At 33.3% G+C, this 18,254-nt stretch overlaps 1 protein-coding gene across 1 annotated transcript; it reads left to right on the top strand.

The window, feature by feature from the left end:
• The first annotated feature begins 1,219 nt into the window (after positions 1-1,219).
• LOC132550326 (BSD domain-containing protein 1-like) lies at positions 1,220-11,955 on the top strand. The gene is made up of 9 exons (XM_060214370.1): positions 1,220-1,230; positions 1,353-1,407; positions 3,500-3,613; positions 4,479-4,616; positions 5,048-5,218; positions 6,136-6,280; positions 6,988-7,548; positions 8,427-8,563; positions 9,800-11,955. Exons 1-9 carry the CDS (start codon positions 1,220-1,222, stop codon positions 9,824-9,826), a joined length of 1,359 nt encoding a protein of 452 aa, XP_060070353.1. The 3' UTR covers positions 9,827-11,955.
• Positions 11,956-18,254: the final 6,299 nt, after the last annotated feature.

Raw genomic sequence — 18,254 nt, 5'->3', positions numbered from 1 at the left:
GAAAATATAAACTTTCCATTTTCTACAAGATTCATGATAAATTATCTCCAAATTACCTGTATTATTTGCTTCCTGCAAGAAGAAACGACCGAAGTCATGAACTCCGTATCCCAGACAACTACCAAATACCTAGATGTAGATTAGACGTGTTCAAAAAGTAATTCATCCCCTCTGCAATGAAATAATGGAATGGATTTAATAATTCTATTAAACATAGTGTATCCACTTCTACATTCAATATGAAAGTGTTGCCTATGTCACGCACCCTCATAACTGCAGTGGTCTGAAAAATTATTTATTCCGCATAGGCATTTGGTTCTCAGTTTCCTAATATGCCAACATATATTACTTATTCCTGATCTTGGTGCTCTTCTTTTGGGGAAATGCTGATCTTTTGTATCAAACAAAAGTTGATATTATTGTTGCTGTTTTTGTCCTTCATAAAATCTATATAGGATTTTGAAACCACTTAGCGGACAACCATTGCAATCGGAACATCTCTTTCTTATCTTCCTTTTCGCCATTTGTCTCGTCTCACTTCCTGTTTCCTTTCTGTACCCAGAGACCTATATACGTCTCTGCTGTACCTAATGCCCAATAAATATATTGAGCGGACTTTATGTAAATGAATTATGCACAATGTTAATAATAATAATAATAATGACTGTCCACATTTTTTCAGATCCCCGCCCCATCCCAACTTTGCCTTGCTATAATCCCTTTTCTGTAGGGAATCGTACTCGACTAACATGCGCTTGTAAATGCGCTATATCATATTACTGTCCTCTGCCAACTTAGTAAATACTCTTAAATTAATGCAGATGACATTCATACAATATTCACTTTTGAGGCGTGCTACATTTGATCTCTTTTTCAAACGAAATATTAAATTTGCAATTTAATTGTTCCCCCTAGTGACACGATGAGGTAGGACCAAGGCCCACATCCATGGGTTAGCCAAGTGGGTGGTTAATGACGTTTGAGGCACGTGTCGATGTTGATAAACATATAAAAGCGACGTCTAGCGGCGTACCAATGTTAATCTTTAAACTCATAACAAACAGAAAATCATTAAATCCCAACACACTTGCATTACCCGATATAAATTAAGTTTGTATATTGTTTTTATGATAAAGATACAATATTAAGATATATATCCACTGATAGGTAAGATAGTATTAATGTTAAGATTTTTCTCAATTTACATAGAGATTAAAAAATGGCGGACGGGTAAGATGTCAAACACAAAGTAGAACAGAAATTTATAAAATTAAATTGTAGAATTGATCAAAATTGTGTTTCTGTAATGTTATTATCACTGCTTATTTATGTATCCTATTTGCATTTTACAGAAAAGACGACGGTGATAATTGGTGGGGAAGTTGGCTTCAGGCGGCCAAAGAAAAGGTACCTTCTTACGTCATGTTCAGAATTGACATCATGGATTGATTTACTGGACATTCGCATTTGTGTTGCCGTAGATATTTGCGTGCATGTCTATTGTCATACCATTCAATGAATAATACGATATGAATTATTACATGACTTTAAAGATTATAAATTGTATGCGTATTTCTAGTAGTTCAGTAACACCACGAAAATCTGTTGTTGCCTGGACCGAGGAAGGAGGAGACAATATGGTATTATGAAAAAACATCAGTTCTATGATAAGAATTCAAGAATACTTACAGACAACTTTCACCGAACAAGTGATATTGAATTTACATACAATCGTTTCAACGACCTTTAATTGAATATTCCTAATATGAAAAGGGCAAAGCCTGAGAAGATGGTAGTATTAAAGACCTAGTATTAAGAGGTATAGAGTTGCTAGCCTATACAACAATCATTCAGTAATCATGTGAAGAATTTGTTGGTAAGGAAACATAAAATTCAGAAAACAGATTCCGTAACAAAATCCAAATTCAAGGGACAATTTAGTAGATCAACGTTTCTTTAATTTAAGTAGAATCGAAAATACACATATCCAGACAAAAAAATTGTGCATAAAAGTTATTTGCTACCTAGCCAATGTCGGGTGTTGCCAGTTTAAATTTTGGGAAAGCCTGTGCCAAATATAAGAAGAATTATCATATAGCATGAAATGACACACTCTCTGGCATAAAAAATGCTTGTAAATAATCCCGTGTGATGGAGGAACAGAGGGATGACATAGTAATATACATCTTTCAAGATTATGGTTTCCCTCATACAATAATTCCCATCTCTCATATTTTTGTCCAACAATGATTCTATGCTCTTTTCACATCCATATACTGTCTTGGTTTGGTGTGAGACCTTGTAATTCGTTTTCCTTGCTTCTGCTTTGAGTTGAAACTTATCTTTTGTTGATATTCTCAATACAAGTTGGCGCATACCTGTTATGTTGTTTTTGCATATAAAATATTGATTGTACATTTAAGAATTCATTTAGATTAATTAAAAAACTGGTAAGAGCATAATGTTGTGCTAATATAAGGACATACATAGTTCATAAGGAGTACAGAACTACTGTATACTATATATGAAAGATTTTTGGCATGAAAAAATTATTATAAAACTTGACTTAATTGTCCTTTTAAATCAAAATAAACTAATAGATGTAAGGACTAAATAAAATGTGTGTCAACCTCATAAATCTTTTCGCATGGATCATTATTATTTTGTTAGAGTATAGCAGAAGTGTAGAGAAAAACATCATATTCATGAAGGTTTATAGAATTGACAGTAATTCAATTTATTCCAGAACAGTAAGCCTTATATTGAAGAGTCTAGCTCTCCAATGGGAACTTTTTTTTAATAGAACTTAATTTTCACAAGTATATGAACATCATTACAAAGTCTATAACACTGAAAAATCTAAACTTCTTGTTTTTCATCAGTGCATATGACAGATCTAATTTTAGGGGGAAAAACTATACTGGTGTGTGTCTTGTAAATCAGGGATTAACAGAAATGTGAATAACTTGTTCCTTTTTTTGTAATGTTGCACTAATGTAAAGCATAGAAGTAATTGAAACTGAAAAAAAAAAAACTAAAATGTAAAATTCTGTATACTAGACTGTATTTACTTAATTGATAGATAGTTACTAATATACCTATAGCCAGGTGAATTGATAAATAGTTACAAATGAAACAAGTTTTACAAATATTGTTACAAATAATAGCCAGGTGAATTAATATTTAGTACACAAATGTATTTAGCCAGGTGAACGCTAATGTTGTGATACTGGTACATGTATATAACAACATCATTCCTTCTTTTGACTTTTAATTTCATTGCATTGTTTTTTACTTACTACAATGTATAAAAATACTGTACATGCAAAGTATTGTTAAAGAAACCGTGAAATAGATGATCTGAATCAAATGATTAAACTACATTGTGGTCCATTGCATTTGTCTTGTCTTAAAATAAAAACATTAATTATTGTAAATTGTTTTTATCATATCTATGAAGATTAAATGTGATTGTTTTTTTTTTTTTTTTTTTTTGCAGTCAGCCTCTGCCATTGCAATGGTTAAGAAAGACCTAGCTGACTATACCTGTACCATGCAGCAGGACACCTCCCAGGTGATGGCAATAACAACAGAGAAAATGAAGGAAATGCAGGTAATATTCTATTAGATAGATATACCAATCGTATCCTGACATGGAAAATACGGGTACAAATTATACAAAAAAACAGCAGCAGTTCTCTACTCCGTTGATATAAAGCTGAATAAGTTATGTATTTTGATAAAACAGAAAAATTATTCAGTTTATGTATATGACACTTTTTGCTAGAAGCCAGTGTTGGTAAGAGGAGTGCATGCCTAGTGATCAGTAGATCATTTAAGGACAAGATTAGTATATATGATACACATTGTTTTATTAATTTTATGCATAACTCATGTGATACAAATTGTAAATGTAAAATGATTTAGAAGTCTTTCTCTGAAAGAAAAAAAAAATGTTCACCCGTCAAGCAAACTGTACATCTCTCTTAAAATTACTGAAATAAAATTTTAATGTTTAGTATGAGAAAAGGTTAGAACTACACAAAGGACTTTGTAAAACAGCAATCAGAATGAGACCAGGGACTTCATAGTAGAAAACATGTATTGCTTCATTGACAACTCATGTCATGTAAATCTAGGCCATATATCCTAATCATGTCACATTCCCAAAATAAGAATTGTGGTGATCAAAACAAACAAAACTGCAAAGCATTTGAATGGAAAACAAACATGCAAATTTCCTTTTCTACAAGGAAATAGAGTATTTCCAACTGAGATCATATTGCTGCCCTTGAAATCTCCATTATCTGAAAAACACCTATAATTCTGGTCATCATACAATAAGGTTGTCAGGCACAGATATTATTTTAATTCAGGAGTTGTGACAGGGGTTGATACTGTCGTTATGTTTATTCGTGTTTCTATCAATTTTAATGTTATTTCATTGATATATCCTTGTGCTTCCAATACCTTGATAGGCAAAAGAAGGTGCTCCACGCTATGGATTTGCATCATTTCTGGAAGACCTAACAAAATCGCTGGTAGTAGAAGCAGAGGACAAATATGATAAACCAATACCAGCACCATCAACTGATCCAATGTTTGACAGGGCCAAGGTAATTACTACTGTTCCTACATGCAGTTACCACACCATGCTAATTATGTTGTATGTTTCTGTAAGGAATGGGAAAAATATCTATTACTGTCAAAACACATTAGCCTTACCTCACAAAGATAAGAAAGTTGTGTGTTAATTAAGTCATTATCCGACTCTGTAAAACATAAATTTCATACTTATTTATAATGAACTTTTACATATTTTAATAAAATTTGCATGGATTTGCTTGGTTACTTGGTTATGAACTAACATATCTCACACATTTCAAAAGCCATTGTCATATTTCTCTTTTTATCTGCATACAAAGTTCAGAAACTGTGTTGTGCAACAATATATTTGACTCTTTTATGTATGAGAATCTTCAAAATCATATGAGGATGAAGTAAATTCAATTGTCATTGAGGCTTTAAGAAGTATGTTCATTAATAGGCACGCCTTCATGCTGTACAAGTTGATCCTGGTACATACTGCAACGAACCCTCTGGGGACCCAGAAGTGTTCAAGGAATGGGTAAAAAATTTCAGCATGGACGAGGTGAAAGGAGATGTATCTGAACTCTTGGTGTCTAAAGTTGAAGTCCGAGCATTGTATACAAAGCTGGTAATTATAATGTATAATGTTAAAAATCACAGAATTTATCATTGTTGTCTGGTCTAAATGAATTGATTGAAAAAAAAATTCAGTGCTACACTACTTAAGATGGTTTGGTTCGATATTCCTTTAATATGTTTTTGTAGCCATATTATTACTGTATTTATTCTGCAATAAGACCTGGTGACCAAATTACTGTAAAACAAGATATTTTTGTGTGACTGAAGTTTCACATTGTTTATTTTTTAAAAATAATTTTTTTCATTGACACTTGATATATCTCATTAAATATATGCATGTACTAATTTGACCCCAGGACTCTGTAATAAATCACTTTTATCCATTGCTTGTTTTGCTGCTGGTGAAATGGAAAATTAGATTACAAGTTTGTCATGTTTTGCACTTCAGGTTTTCTTGGTCAAAGGGTTGTTTTATTTTTAAGAAGTTTTAGGAGTGTCTGTAATGTATTGATTGATATCAATTACAAACAACAATGCTGCGAGAATAAATCCTCTTCTTTTTTAAAAATATTTTGACATGTGTTTGACTTATTTTCTTGATCAAAGGTTTCTGTTCCAAAGTTTTGCAGGTTCAGTCAAACGCTCACGGATAGTGATAGGAAAAGGATGTTTTATATGAAATTAAAACATTAATTCTTAAATTTAGAAATTTTACATTGAAAATGTAGCAAAGATAATTTGTTGGTTTTCCATCTTGTTTCATTGGTGTGTTGTCATGAATATATTCAAGAAAGCAAAATTGACAGGTTTTGAACTGTGGATTTGGGACATGTACACACATTTCACAAAGATATCTCTTGTCAGTTTTCAGTCAAGTTAACTTGGTAATCTAATTAAAAGGACCCCTTCCCTACAATGTGGGTGTTAGAGACTTTGAAAATAACCGTGATTTTCTCATCATACCAGGTGCCATCAGAAATCTCACATGCAGACTTTTGGCAGAGATATTTCTATAAAGTGAACCAGCTTCACCTGGACGAGGCACGTAAACTGGCTTTGATGAAGCGAGCAGAGCGGGCAGAAGTTAAAGAAGATTCTATTAGTTGGGATGGTAAGATACTCTATCAGTCAGACACCTTACTCTTGTTTTCATAAGAGCTTTTAAAGACTGCAGTCTTTAAAAAAAAAATCTTCAACAGACTGTTCACTATAAGTCAGCCAGTTTGTTAAATAAATTATTATTGTCACAGGGATATTCACTTTTGAGTTCTTGCGCAGTTGTTAGAATGAAATATATAATCTGTCTGATTTGTCTTGACCCGTTTGTTCCGTTGTATGGTGCTGCCTTATACTTTACAATAAGATACAAAATGAAGATCATGCCTACCTTATAAAACTCTGATGTTGGTACATTTCCATACAGGATTATAAAAAAAGTATTATTTGAAGAAATAAAAATAAATATACAATTTACTGTATGTTCCAACTTGTTTGAAGTGCTTTGTAATGGGCACCTGGGTATGTAGCTTAGTCTAGGCTTAATTCTAATGAACAATCCAACGCATCTTTCTTATCATTATAATATGTACAGTAAATAAATGTCTGTATATTTGAAATTTGCAAGGAAGAGTATCTTTGACAACAAGTATATGTTGTTAAAGTGAATAATTTCGACAAAATTACTTCTAAACCAGATTTAAACATGATCATATATTGTCATAAAAATGATAACACACTAAAGATATTGTTAAAAAAAATCTTCTATGACAACACAAACTTTATATGATGTCATATAACAGCTAATTATTTGTGTTGCAGACAGTGATGATGAAGATGTACGGGATAATAAAGAAAAGATTAAGGGTGTACATTCCCCAGATAATGCTTCCACTAAGGAACGACTAGCTCCAACACCTGACACTTTGCCTGAGAAACAACAGAAAACCCAGCCAGAACTATGTACAAGAACAGAGACTTCAGAAGAACAGACAACGCCTTCAGTAATCACTAATCCATCTTTACAAAATATACCCACTCTAAATAATGAAACAAAAATACCCACAGAAAACAAAGAAGTTGAAACACGTTCCATACAGAAGGAAGAAAAATGTGATAAAGACTCCATGGTTGAAAAGGGAACAGAAGCAGATTTAAAATCAGAACAGATCTTGAAAGTTGAATCAGACTTAAAATCAGAAATTGAGCAAATACCAACAGAACTTGTGGAAGAAAATAAAACAATTACTGATGTAAATGGAAGTGAAAATATTACACATGGTGATCGGGCCTCCCTGGAGATATGTGTAAAGGAGAAAGGGGACGTAGTAGTGGTGAACCCTGATCGTGACTCGCCCTCAACAGAATCTGAGGGAAAGAAAGGTGAGTGTAACCTCCTAACACTGTCAACAGTTGGAAAGCAGTCAGAAAGAAAAGTTGAGGTCTGTTCTTAATAAGAGGTTAATGAAAAATGGATTATTAGGTGCTACCTATCTCTTACTTTTTAAAGTCAAATAAATATAAAGATAAGTTATGGTAAATGTAATTTCTCCAGTTTAATTTAAAACCAGGATTCTACGTTCTAGCTTTTATTGTACAATCCATCTGTGTATTTATTTAGCATGATTTTTACATTGCTTAAAACTATGATATCTCCATATAGGTAATGCAGAATGCAACATAATTTTTTTAAAATCTTGAACCTTTGAAAGCACTGACCATTGTCCATGTCAACCTAGCCTTCTCAAGCTGCACAGAAAACTTTGTATTATTTATCTAATGCAAGCTGTTCAAATTCTTCAAACTAAAGTTAAGCATGAAACATAATTTAACATGATCAGAGATTTCCTTATTGAAATAAAGTTACTGACAGAAGACATTTATATTGAAATTCTGGTACAGTCCAATACAGTAAGAGAAATTCTAGTACAGTCAAAAACAGTCAGAAGAAAGGCTAGTATGGTCCAAGACAATTAGAAGGCTAGTACTGTCCAGGGCAAGGCAATCAGCATTATTTTTCTTTAATTAAGACCCCTCACACTGACATGAAGAATAAGTGGTGTCATCAGCATTAACATTGTAAGTTTCCCCATCAATTATTCAAAGATATGCACAGTTTAATTGAGAATTTTAATTTGCTTGCAGCCATGTTCTCTCTTTATACGTAAAGTTTATAATAGTATATTTAAAACAAAGAAAATATGTTGAATCTCTGCTTTATTGAATTGTGCTGATGTATGTTACATATTCAACTCTTTCAGATGCTGTTAGTACTGATGATGACTGGGAACAAGACTTTGATGTTGAACTTACAGAAGAAGATATGAAGGCTGCTGATGAAATTGCCAAAAAACTTAACTTATCAGCGACAGATTATACTAAGCTAACCGGTGATGTGGTAAGATTTATAACTATTGAGTACAATATGGTGCTATCAGGGGGATTTTAACTTTTTTAGCTGGTGGACAAAACCCACTAGCTTATGCTATCATGCCAGATGAAAGGTCTTGAGGACATTAAAACTGAAAAATGAGAGAAATCTTTGGGTTTATCTTTGGCAAAACTATTCCCAAAGAGAGAAAACAGATACCTATTGTTTTTAAGGGTTGATTGATAAACCATTTATTTTTAATTATTTTGGAATCTGTCTTTATCAGCATATTTGTATATAATATATATATATATATATACACACACACATGCACACACAAGTGCTAAAACTGTTCTCTAGCTACAGCGTAGGATTTGCTGTCAAGGGCCATACAAAGGAGAATTCTGTCAATAACAATTGTACAATTGAAACTGTTCTGTGTGTATATATATATAAGACTCACTGTCAGAATCTGCTGAGAGAGGCCACAAAAGAGAAAATTTATCACTATTTGTAACTTTTCAATACCTAGAATTTTAACTATTAGACCAGATACTAATAAGTCACTGTTGTGTATTCTCAGCTTAACTGGAAGAAATATGGCAATGAAATTTAAACCTTACCAATCAATATCAGTAATACCATACATTGATTGATATTGATGACTTGATTGGCATGTGACTTTAAGTAACCAATATATCGAGATTTTGTGTAATTACTTTGCATTGTAATTAGATGCACAATTGAAAAGTATATGATATTGATGACTTCAATGACCTATGACTTGTGACCCGTGTATTGACCATTGACATGACTTTAAATTGTAATAAGATGTTGAAATGAAAAAATATATATATTTATTTATATTAATGGTTGTTTGAATAATTCATAAAGTTGATTAAACATTTCTTAAAATACATTATATCTGCATGTGTCTTGCTGTATGTGTAGAGCATTAATTACCAGATAGGTCGCTTGTATGTGGTGGTATTGTTTCTCACCAATAGCCCACCAGCTATGTGGCTATTGGCCTCGTGTTACTGTTGTGACTTTAATTTTGGGGTAAACTTTTATTCTTTTTTTAACCAGTACTAATAAGAATGTGCTGTAATGTCATTCAAACAGCCAAAAAACCTCTTTAAGCATTGGTTCATCTTTTGGATTGGAAAATGACAGTTCCTACTCCAAATATTTAAAAAAAACTTATGTTTGAGTCAAACAAATATAGCATGCATCTATCTTCAGTGCTTTTGGTTTTTGCAGGGCGATGACTGGGAGAGTTGGGAATGATGGAGATAATTTGGATGACAACAAATACGTACATGAAGGACAAATTTGGTAGATTATGCATAAACTTGAAAAGTATATACATGGGATAAAGACACCATACATATAGTGTTCTAACAGTGTGAAATTGATGCCAGCATTTTACCATGTTAGTATTTAGGAGTACTTTTAGCAGTACACGGACCAAACATCTTCGGCAAGGACATCAAATGTCGATTTTTGTAGACTTCCTGTACTTTGAATTTATAGATATTTGTAAGAACTTTTAGTAGTTCTTAGTGATTTGTTAGGATCTAAATGTACAGATGTGACACTAGAGGGATCAGCTTCGATAAAAACACATTAAATGTTTGTATTTCTGGTAATCTGGTATTAACAGTGGAACTTAGCATCTCTGAAATCTTTGTATTTTGAAGTGATGTACAGAATTCTTATGATTTCTAAATACATCACTAATGCATATCAGCTAGTGGTTTCATTTTGCCATCAGCTGTAGAAATGTCCTTGGACAGATTTGTGTTTATTTTGTTTTGAGGAAGTGATGATAAAGCATTTATGTTGGAGGGTACTTAGAAAATAATTATCTTCATCACACAATAAATTATTACCAATTTTATACTTAATTATTCAATATATTGTACTGTTCTTGGTTATGCCAATTATCCTCTCACTTGTATTAATATGTTTTGTTATATCACTGAGTGATGGAGGGATTAATTAATGCTATAACATCAGTTGGCTGTGAATATCCTTTCTTTTTTAATGAAGATTTGAACATGGTTCTGATGACAAATGTTTGCTTGCAAATGTGTGTTTAAAGTGTTGTTGACCAATCACTTGTTCAAAGAGTTAGTGCTGTTCAAAAAATGTTTGAAAGAGATGTTATCTTTGTGAATTCAAAGTTAATGACACATTATAGCTCCAATCAAAATTTGTCAGCAGGATTTTCAAGTCACTGTACATGACTTCAGGGAACCCTATTTTCACATTTGTCCACTGTGACACTTACTGATCTACACCAGTTGATCATAGTGCTATTCTGTTAGATTTATTGAAAGCATTGAAATACTGAAATAGTGGTTGAATATGGTTGTTCATGAATGAAACGTGATGTATTGTGAAAGGTTCTTATTTGTGATGCCAGTCACTACTAAAGTGAGGCCTACACCAACATAGCAAAGTTCATGATGGAGGGCACTTTCCGAAAAGAGGTATATAAGACACTGAGGGATATTTTTGTCATGTTTACAAGTTTTATCAAATAATTTCTTCTGATTATTTCTGTTGAACTATTAGTCAAATTTGAGTCATTGATGACTAAGTAAGTATCTTATGTGGTAGATACAAATGAGGTAGAGGGTAGTACATTTTTGTATCATAGTCATACAGGATAATCTACACTAGCTTTGGTCAATCTTTGGTGGTCTTCAGGTGCATACCATACATGCCCTTCACAGCTATCATTATTGTTAAAGTTTACTGATGATCGCTTTTTGGGCTGCTGTGATATAGATTGTTTTTTGTTGAAATACGGAACCTGCAGTTTCCTACTAAATTCTGAATTATTGCTATTACAAATCTAAATAGGTAGAAGTTACACTTCCATTGACATGAAACTAAGCTGTCAAGAACATGTTTTTGAATCAGTGTTAATAACTTGAAAGTTATGCTGGAAGGGTGATTTATAAGGATATAAATAGAAATTTGACAACATAATAGATTTAGAGGCATTTAAGAAATAATTGGAGTGCTTCATTTTTTTTTTTTTCATCACAGTAAGGAACAAAGTAATTGTACCTATAGGGAAGAGCATGGTTTGTGTTAAATGACATCTATATGTAGTATTCATATATATAACACTATATAAGTAAATGTATTTTTAATTTACTCATTACCAGTTATTCCTTGTTTATTTTGTTCTTTTCCCAGTGCTTAATTTTAAAATGCTTTTTTTTGGTTCTGTTGATTTTATTATTTAAACCTTCTTGAATGATACGTAAATGTATCACATGTATTGTTTATTGTGATATGTTGGGATGTGGTACCTGTTTACATATAAGGTTATTATATACCACAAGTACTTCCTTGTTATGTACAGATGTCTTACTGGTATCAGTAAACCATTACACCTACACTGTGTGTTAGTCATCATTTATTACAACAGAACATGTGATCACAGCCAATCTTTGGATTTACATAGAACATGAACATTGATATCTGCAGTCCATACGAAAGTTCCTGTAAATTGACTTAATTTGGTGTAATCAGATTTTAACAGATTATAATTATCAACTTTTGGTAAGTTAGTTCAAGGATGAATTCATATCTCCAAAATAATGACTGTTAACATACAGATACTACATTTAGCACCATCATATTTTAGCACAGATGATATCCTCGGAGTAAAAGGAGTTTAAATAAGATTACTGCTAAGATATGAATATTTACAGTATACAGTGAGTTCTGTAAGCAAGTAGTAAACTTGATTCTCATTGACATGGCCTTGCCATTTATTGATTGCAATGCGGCACAGCAATGTGATTGTGATAGTGTGCTGTCAATTTGTGAGTCTGCAGTATGGGTGGGGGGGGGGGGGAGTGCACAGATTTGGAGAGATAGACAGAGAGCCATACTTAAATGTAACCTGTTAACTGCAAGCTTGCTGCCAGAAATCAGCATATCACAATCAAAGTCTCCCGAAGTGAGACTGATAAAGGATGTTTGATAGCAGGACCCTCTGCCAGGATAGTGCAATATTCAAAACAGAAATAATTTACACATGAACTTTTGAAGCATGATTCCTTTCCTCAATCAATTGCACAGTTGTATGAGTGAATAATTATAAACATTTAGTGAAAGCACATCTAAGGTACAATGTACTATTTTTGGTAAAGAGAATTAGTTTTACAAACAAATGTTAATTATGTACATGATATACACTGTGAAGTTGATGAGAAGAAAACTCAAGTCCATTTGTGAAGATATAAAACTTTTATTATATATAATTACAAGACTTGATATTTAACATTAACACAGTTGTCAGAAATATATATTAATTATAAAAACCCAACCCAATAAAGAAATTTACAATTGATTTGCAGTTTACTTGGAACATTATCTCATCCTCAACTTTCATTTCATTGATCCTTTTACCATCTTTCAAATTCTATAGTTTTGCTCTGTTTATACAGGTCTTCTCTGTCACCTTAGAATATCTTTTGTAGCCGAACTGAAGATTTGTGCTTTAGGCATGGGTTAGTTTCATACAAAATCTTGCCAATCTCAAGGATATTATCGGTTTTTAGAAAATTAAAGATCCTTTGCTTTATAAGTAAAGTCAGATGATGACTTTTGAATTACTTTATGATTCCTTTAGTTTTTATCCAAGAGAAACCAGAAAGTTACAAGACCAGTCCTATAGTATGAATTGTACGGCATTGCATTCAGAGACTTAACTTTTGTGGTCACGCATTCTTGGGATACAGAGAAGACTAGTAGTTAACTTAGCCCTTTGATTTCAGTACGATGACTTTAACTGTAATTACTCAAAAGTTACTTCTATTGTCTATTGTTGGACAGGACATTTTGCTTGACCAACAAAATTTCCTCAGATTTCATCTGCAATGAAGACTTCTTTTCAAATATGATACAGAGTTAACTTTACATTCACTAAAGTTATAACTAAATAAAAATCTATACATGTGTTATTGAACCAAGCCACCGGTAATTAATTATAAGGGGTCTATTTACTTATATATCACAATATTCATAAGTTTACAAAATCTATCACACACAGTCTGAACAGATTTGCAAGACAGGCCTCCAGAAGTCCGCACAAAACACCTTTATCCATACAAAAATCCAACCACTCACTATCTTCTGGTGGACTAGTATCACAATCATTCATTCATGCTCATACATTCAAAATTTATTGCATGTCTGGCTCCAGTTGCTCAATGTTTGATTAGAGTTTATATCAGTGAAAAAATAGAACTGTTACCATTACATTATGAGTAGCACATGCAACTACTATTCCAAGCATCCCTGTTTGACTTGTCTCGGAACAACTGATATTTTATCTGATGCAGGATGTTCTGAATTTTGTACATTTTATTGAAAGCCATTGTTAACATCTAAGCCAACTTAGAGGAACTGCGGCCAGTAAAGAATAAATCTATATATGTATGTGTGCTACTTATCTAATGTACTACAATATCATATAAAATATCATTTACATGTGATATAACACAGGATAGAATATGGCAGCTTGAAACTTAAGGATATGACATCATTTTGTTTACAAAATACTATTTATTGTTCTATACCTATTGGATTATATCTCTAAAAAGGTAACACTGATGTTTTTTCAATATTGATATAAACTTCAAGTATGTATAACAGTTCTTAACAATGCTGGAATGATTTGAAATTGACTGCTAAATTTTTTACTGAAAAACATTTGACTTTAAGCTGAGAATTAATAATCATCAGTAAGTACTACTTGATATATCATAATTATGAGAAATAACATTACGAGAGTCCTTGTGAGCACATCTTCTGTAGATGATGCCAATTTGAATAGGTTATCATGATATTTTGATTGTTTAACAAGTTTTATTTCCTATAAAATTTTATGACTGCCTTGACCTTACCTTCTAAAAAAGAAAGACCCAAAACACATACAGATCAGAAAACAAAGACAAAGATATAATGTACAAAAATATACACATTACATTCACAATGTTAAGAAATTCACTTCACACAATACAGCATTCACTTTCAAGTAAATGCAATGTGTTAACTATTTAAGCTCTTCCAACACTTCAGAATCGTGGAATGTGAAAGGAATTAAAGTGAAGTGGTAATTAGTGAGCAGAAGATAAAAACTTTCAAAATGTAATGTTCAAGTCATAACAGATCACTACATGTGTTCTAGACCTGATATATTGCCACCATGATGTACTATCATGTGTTTTTGTAAATCTGTGGTGTTTATGACATACAATTTGATACAAATTGAAAATTATATGTAAACTACTAGAAGGAAATTAGAAAGAAAGAAAAGATGCAGAAGAAAGACAAGATGTTTGATATGAGCACTATGTTGTGAATTAAAAAAAGGTTAAAATTAACTACACAACCAACGAAATAATGCTGTAGGAAAATGCTTACTATAATATTAAATAAATTGTATAACAGACATACAACATAATATGTACTTAATACAGTTGTATCTCAAAACTATTTACAAATTTATGTCATTAAGATTTCCTCGGACTATATTGATATGTTTTTGTAACTCACCATTATTTCAAACAAGAAAGACAAGTGTACAATTCAGCCTTGTTCATTATATACTAGAATTTACTACATATGCATTATCAGCGTTGGAGTGGAGTATTGAATATAAGAGGTAGCCTGATTGTCTGTTATCATGACATGATCAAAACCAACCCTAGTCCAAAGAAAGGTAATCAATAACATATGCTTATGCTTTTAAATTTTTAGAGGTCACTTTAAAAAGAAAACCAGGCATGAAATTAATATATAATTTACTGGGGGTTTGGAATAAATTATGAAAAAATAAGAAATCAGTTTCAAAGATATTTCAAAAGCTCACAATATTGCCAAAAATCTTGGTGTCTTTTGAGCATTTGTTGAGTTGACTTGAGATGCAACCTCAATGTCGTAGTAGACAATAAGTTGACTCAGTTAAAGAATCAATCACATTCATGGTTCTAAATCAATTGTACATCTAATAGATGCTATACAAAGATTCAATCATAACATTTAAGAAAACAATAAAGGGACATATTCCTTTCAATTTTGATTGTATAATTGTTAAGAATAAGGAAATTTCATTTATGTTTAGAAAAACACTTTTTACATATAAAAGTGAAAAATGTGACCCAGGTTGAATGAATGATTATTATATAACATAATGGTTAACAGACAGAATACTTCTAAAACCACGTTGCTGTAATATCTTATTCTGAAATTATTATCTGAAAGTATTTTTTAACTTTTTCTTTTAAGTTGCTGATAATGCCATTTCATATATAAAACAGTTTGTGACAATGAAGGTGGAAAAAAATATTGCTTATACATGTACAATGTTGTGACTGAAGAGTTCAGTTGAACAGTAATCATACCAGTCTAAACTTCCACAGTAGAACAATACTCCTCAGGAGTGTGGAGTTGGTGGAAGCTTCCCTTTAGGGTGTGGTCAGAAAGAGGAGTGCTTACAACCGGTTTGACCACCTTCACCGATACATCACTGCTTTTTACCCGGTGTATTTCCTCTGGAACAACAATAGGAGAGAATCCTGGGGTGTTTTCTAAGGCACCGAGGACTTGTCGGCCCATCCCATCCTTTATTGGACTTCTGGACTGAGTAAACCTGTTAGAGGCCTCGGTTTCTCCTTCAGAGGAATACAAATAGCAGGGGAGTGCTGATGGAATGTCAGACTTTCTTCTCGAGTTCATCTGACTATCTGAGTAGTCATTGGATGCTTGGGTGAGATACAAGGGTTTAGTAGGCAGGGACCTCCTAGCTTTATGAGTAACTCCACTGTTTCTGTGCACATATAAATCATTTTCTTTGTCAGAGGGAATTCTCATCCTTCCAATGTTCTCACTTGGTTTTGACCTAAATTTGTAAGGAGATTCTGTTAACTGAGTGATAGCCAAGTTAGGTTTTCTAGGCCTGAATTTATAAGGAGATTCTGTAAGATTGGTGATTGGAAGAGGCTTACTAACGACAGTTACAGGTGGAACATGCTGCAGACTTTTGATTCCTGTGAAACCTTCATTTGCATCAATATCCAAACTGTTTCTCCAGCTTGAGACATTGAATAAATCTATGTTCCTGCCAAGTCTGTGAGGAGACTTTTTCATATCATAAACACTGATAGGTGATTCTTTTGTAACAGACAGAGAATCATTTTTAGAATCTACAGAAGCATTAAAAAATGATGGGTGTTTCCTAGAGGATCTTGATGAAGGTCTTCCATAATTTCTACTGCTTTTTCTTGGATATTCTTTTCCCAAAACAGGTGTTCTAGAGTAAGCAATGTCGGATGAACTATCAGATTTTTCAAATTTGTCCCTTCTGTTTGGCACTATTTGCTCATCTTGAAAACTATGTTGCTTGACATAAGTCTCCTGGGAAACATCTATTCCAGATGTATATGAAGAACTGAGGTACAATCCATTATCTGATGCATCCATCTTGGGCAGATTCTTGGTCCTTGTGAAGAGATTTTCCGGACTGGACATGTCTGAAGCTAATTTAGCGTAGTCCATACTTAACCTTGACTCTACACTATGATCTCCATCTGACCTTGATTCAACACTGTAGTCCCCAGATGACTTTGTCCCTATACTTTCATTGCCAACTGGCCTTGGCCCTGCAATGTAGTCTTTACCTTCTCTAGATACCAAACTATCATTACCTGTTGACCGTGAACCATAATTGTAATTCTCAAATGACCTTGATCCCACACTGTTATTTACTGCTGAATTTGACCCCATACTGTTATCTCCACCGGACCTCGATCCAACACTGTATTCCCCTCCTATGCTTGACCCCACACTATAATCCCCACCTGACCTTGACCCCATACTATAATGCCCACCTGACCTTGACCCCACACTAAAATCCCCACCTGACCTTGACCCCACACTGTAATCCCAAGCTGAAGATGACTCTGTGCTGTAATCAGCTCTTGATTTTGATACATCTGCCACGTCATCCTGTGTTAATTCATCTGACAGGGATGAAGCAGTTGACTTTGACCGATGGTAACCACTGTCCTCTAGTGTTGGAGCTGTCTTTGAGTAAATAGGACTGATATCACTGGCCCTATAGTCTCTGTGTGATGAGTCTGACTCCATGTAACTGGTATCACTGTATCTGCTGCTAGAGGATTGCAGTCCTCTGTCTACACCTGATTCTCGACTCTGTGACCTTGATGACCAAGACCTTTCTCCATCTGTTACATCAGAAATGTTAACCTTACTACCACAGTAACCTGAGGTCATATAGGACGACTTTGTTCTCAGATTGTCAGCGTAAGATTTCTCATTAGATTCAGCCTGGTGTGAGTCACTGTACTGATAAAAGCTGGTGGACGAGTCTGGGATCACAGATGATGAGTGGCTTCTGTCCTTGAATGAAGAAAAGGGGATGCTTCTTGGCTCCACAGAACTATCAGTGTAATCACAGTTAGCAGATTCATCAGTTGTTGTAGGTAGGTCAGGAATACTCCTATCTCTACTATTCGACACGTTTATGCCTGATGCCCAGAAACGGTCAGGCTGTGTGTGGTGTAGGGAGGAAACATCAGCAAACCAATCAGAGAGAACAGATTCCTCATTATAATTGGAAGATTCTTGAGCTGTTTCCTGTCCTGTAACTTGCTCATCAACC

This window comes from Ylistrum balloti, unplaced genomic scaffold (assembly GCF_031769215.1).
Source record: "Ylistrum balloti isolate Yb309-2 unplaced genomic scaffold, AGI_CSIRO_Ybal_v1 Utg370120, whole genome shotgun sequence".
In the NCBI taxonomy this organism is placed as follows: Eukaryota; Metazoa; Mollusca; class Bivalvia; order Pectinida; family Pectinidae; genus Ylistrum; species Ylistrum balloti.
The sequence above is the reverse complement of the archived record's forward strand: the minus strand, read 5'-3'. Positions and strand labels throughout refer to the sequence as shown.

What these genes read in the sequence shown, in the direction of transcription:
- LOC132550326 (XM_060214370.1), top strand. An exon ending in TTCAGGCGGCCAAAGAAAAG is followed by an intron (nt 1,408 to 3,499) that starts GTACCTTCTTAC and finishes TTTTTTTTGCAG; the next exon opens with TCAGCCTCTGCCATTGCAAT. An exon ending in CAATGTTTGACAGGGCCAAG is followed by an intron (nt 4,617 to 5,047) that starts GTAATTACTACT and finishes GTTCATTAATAG; the next exon opens with GCACGCCTTCATGCTGTACA.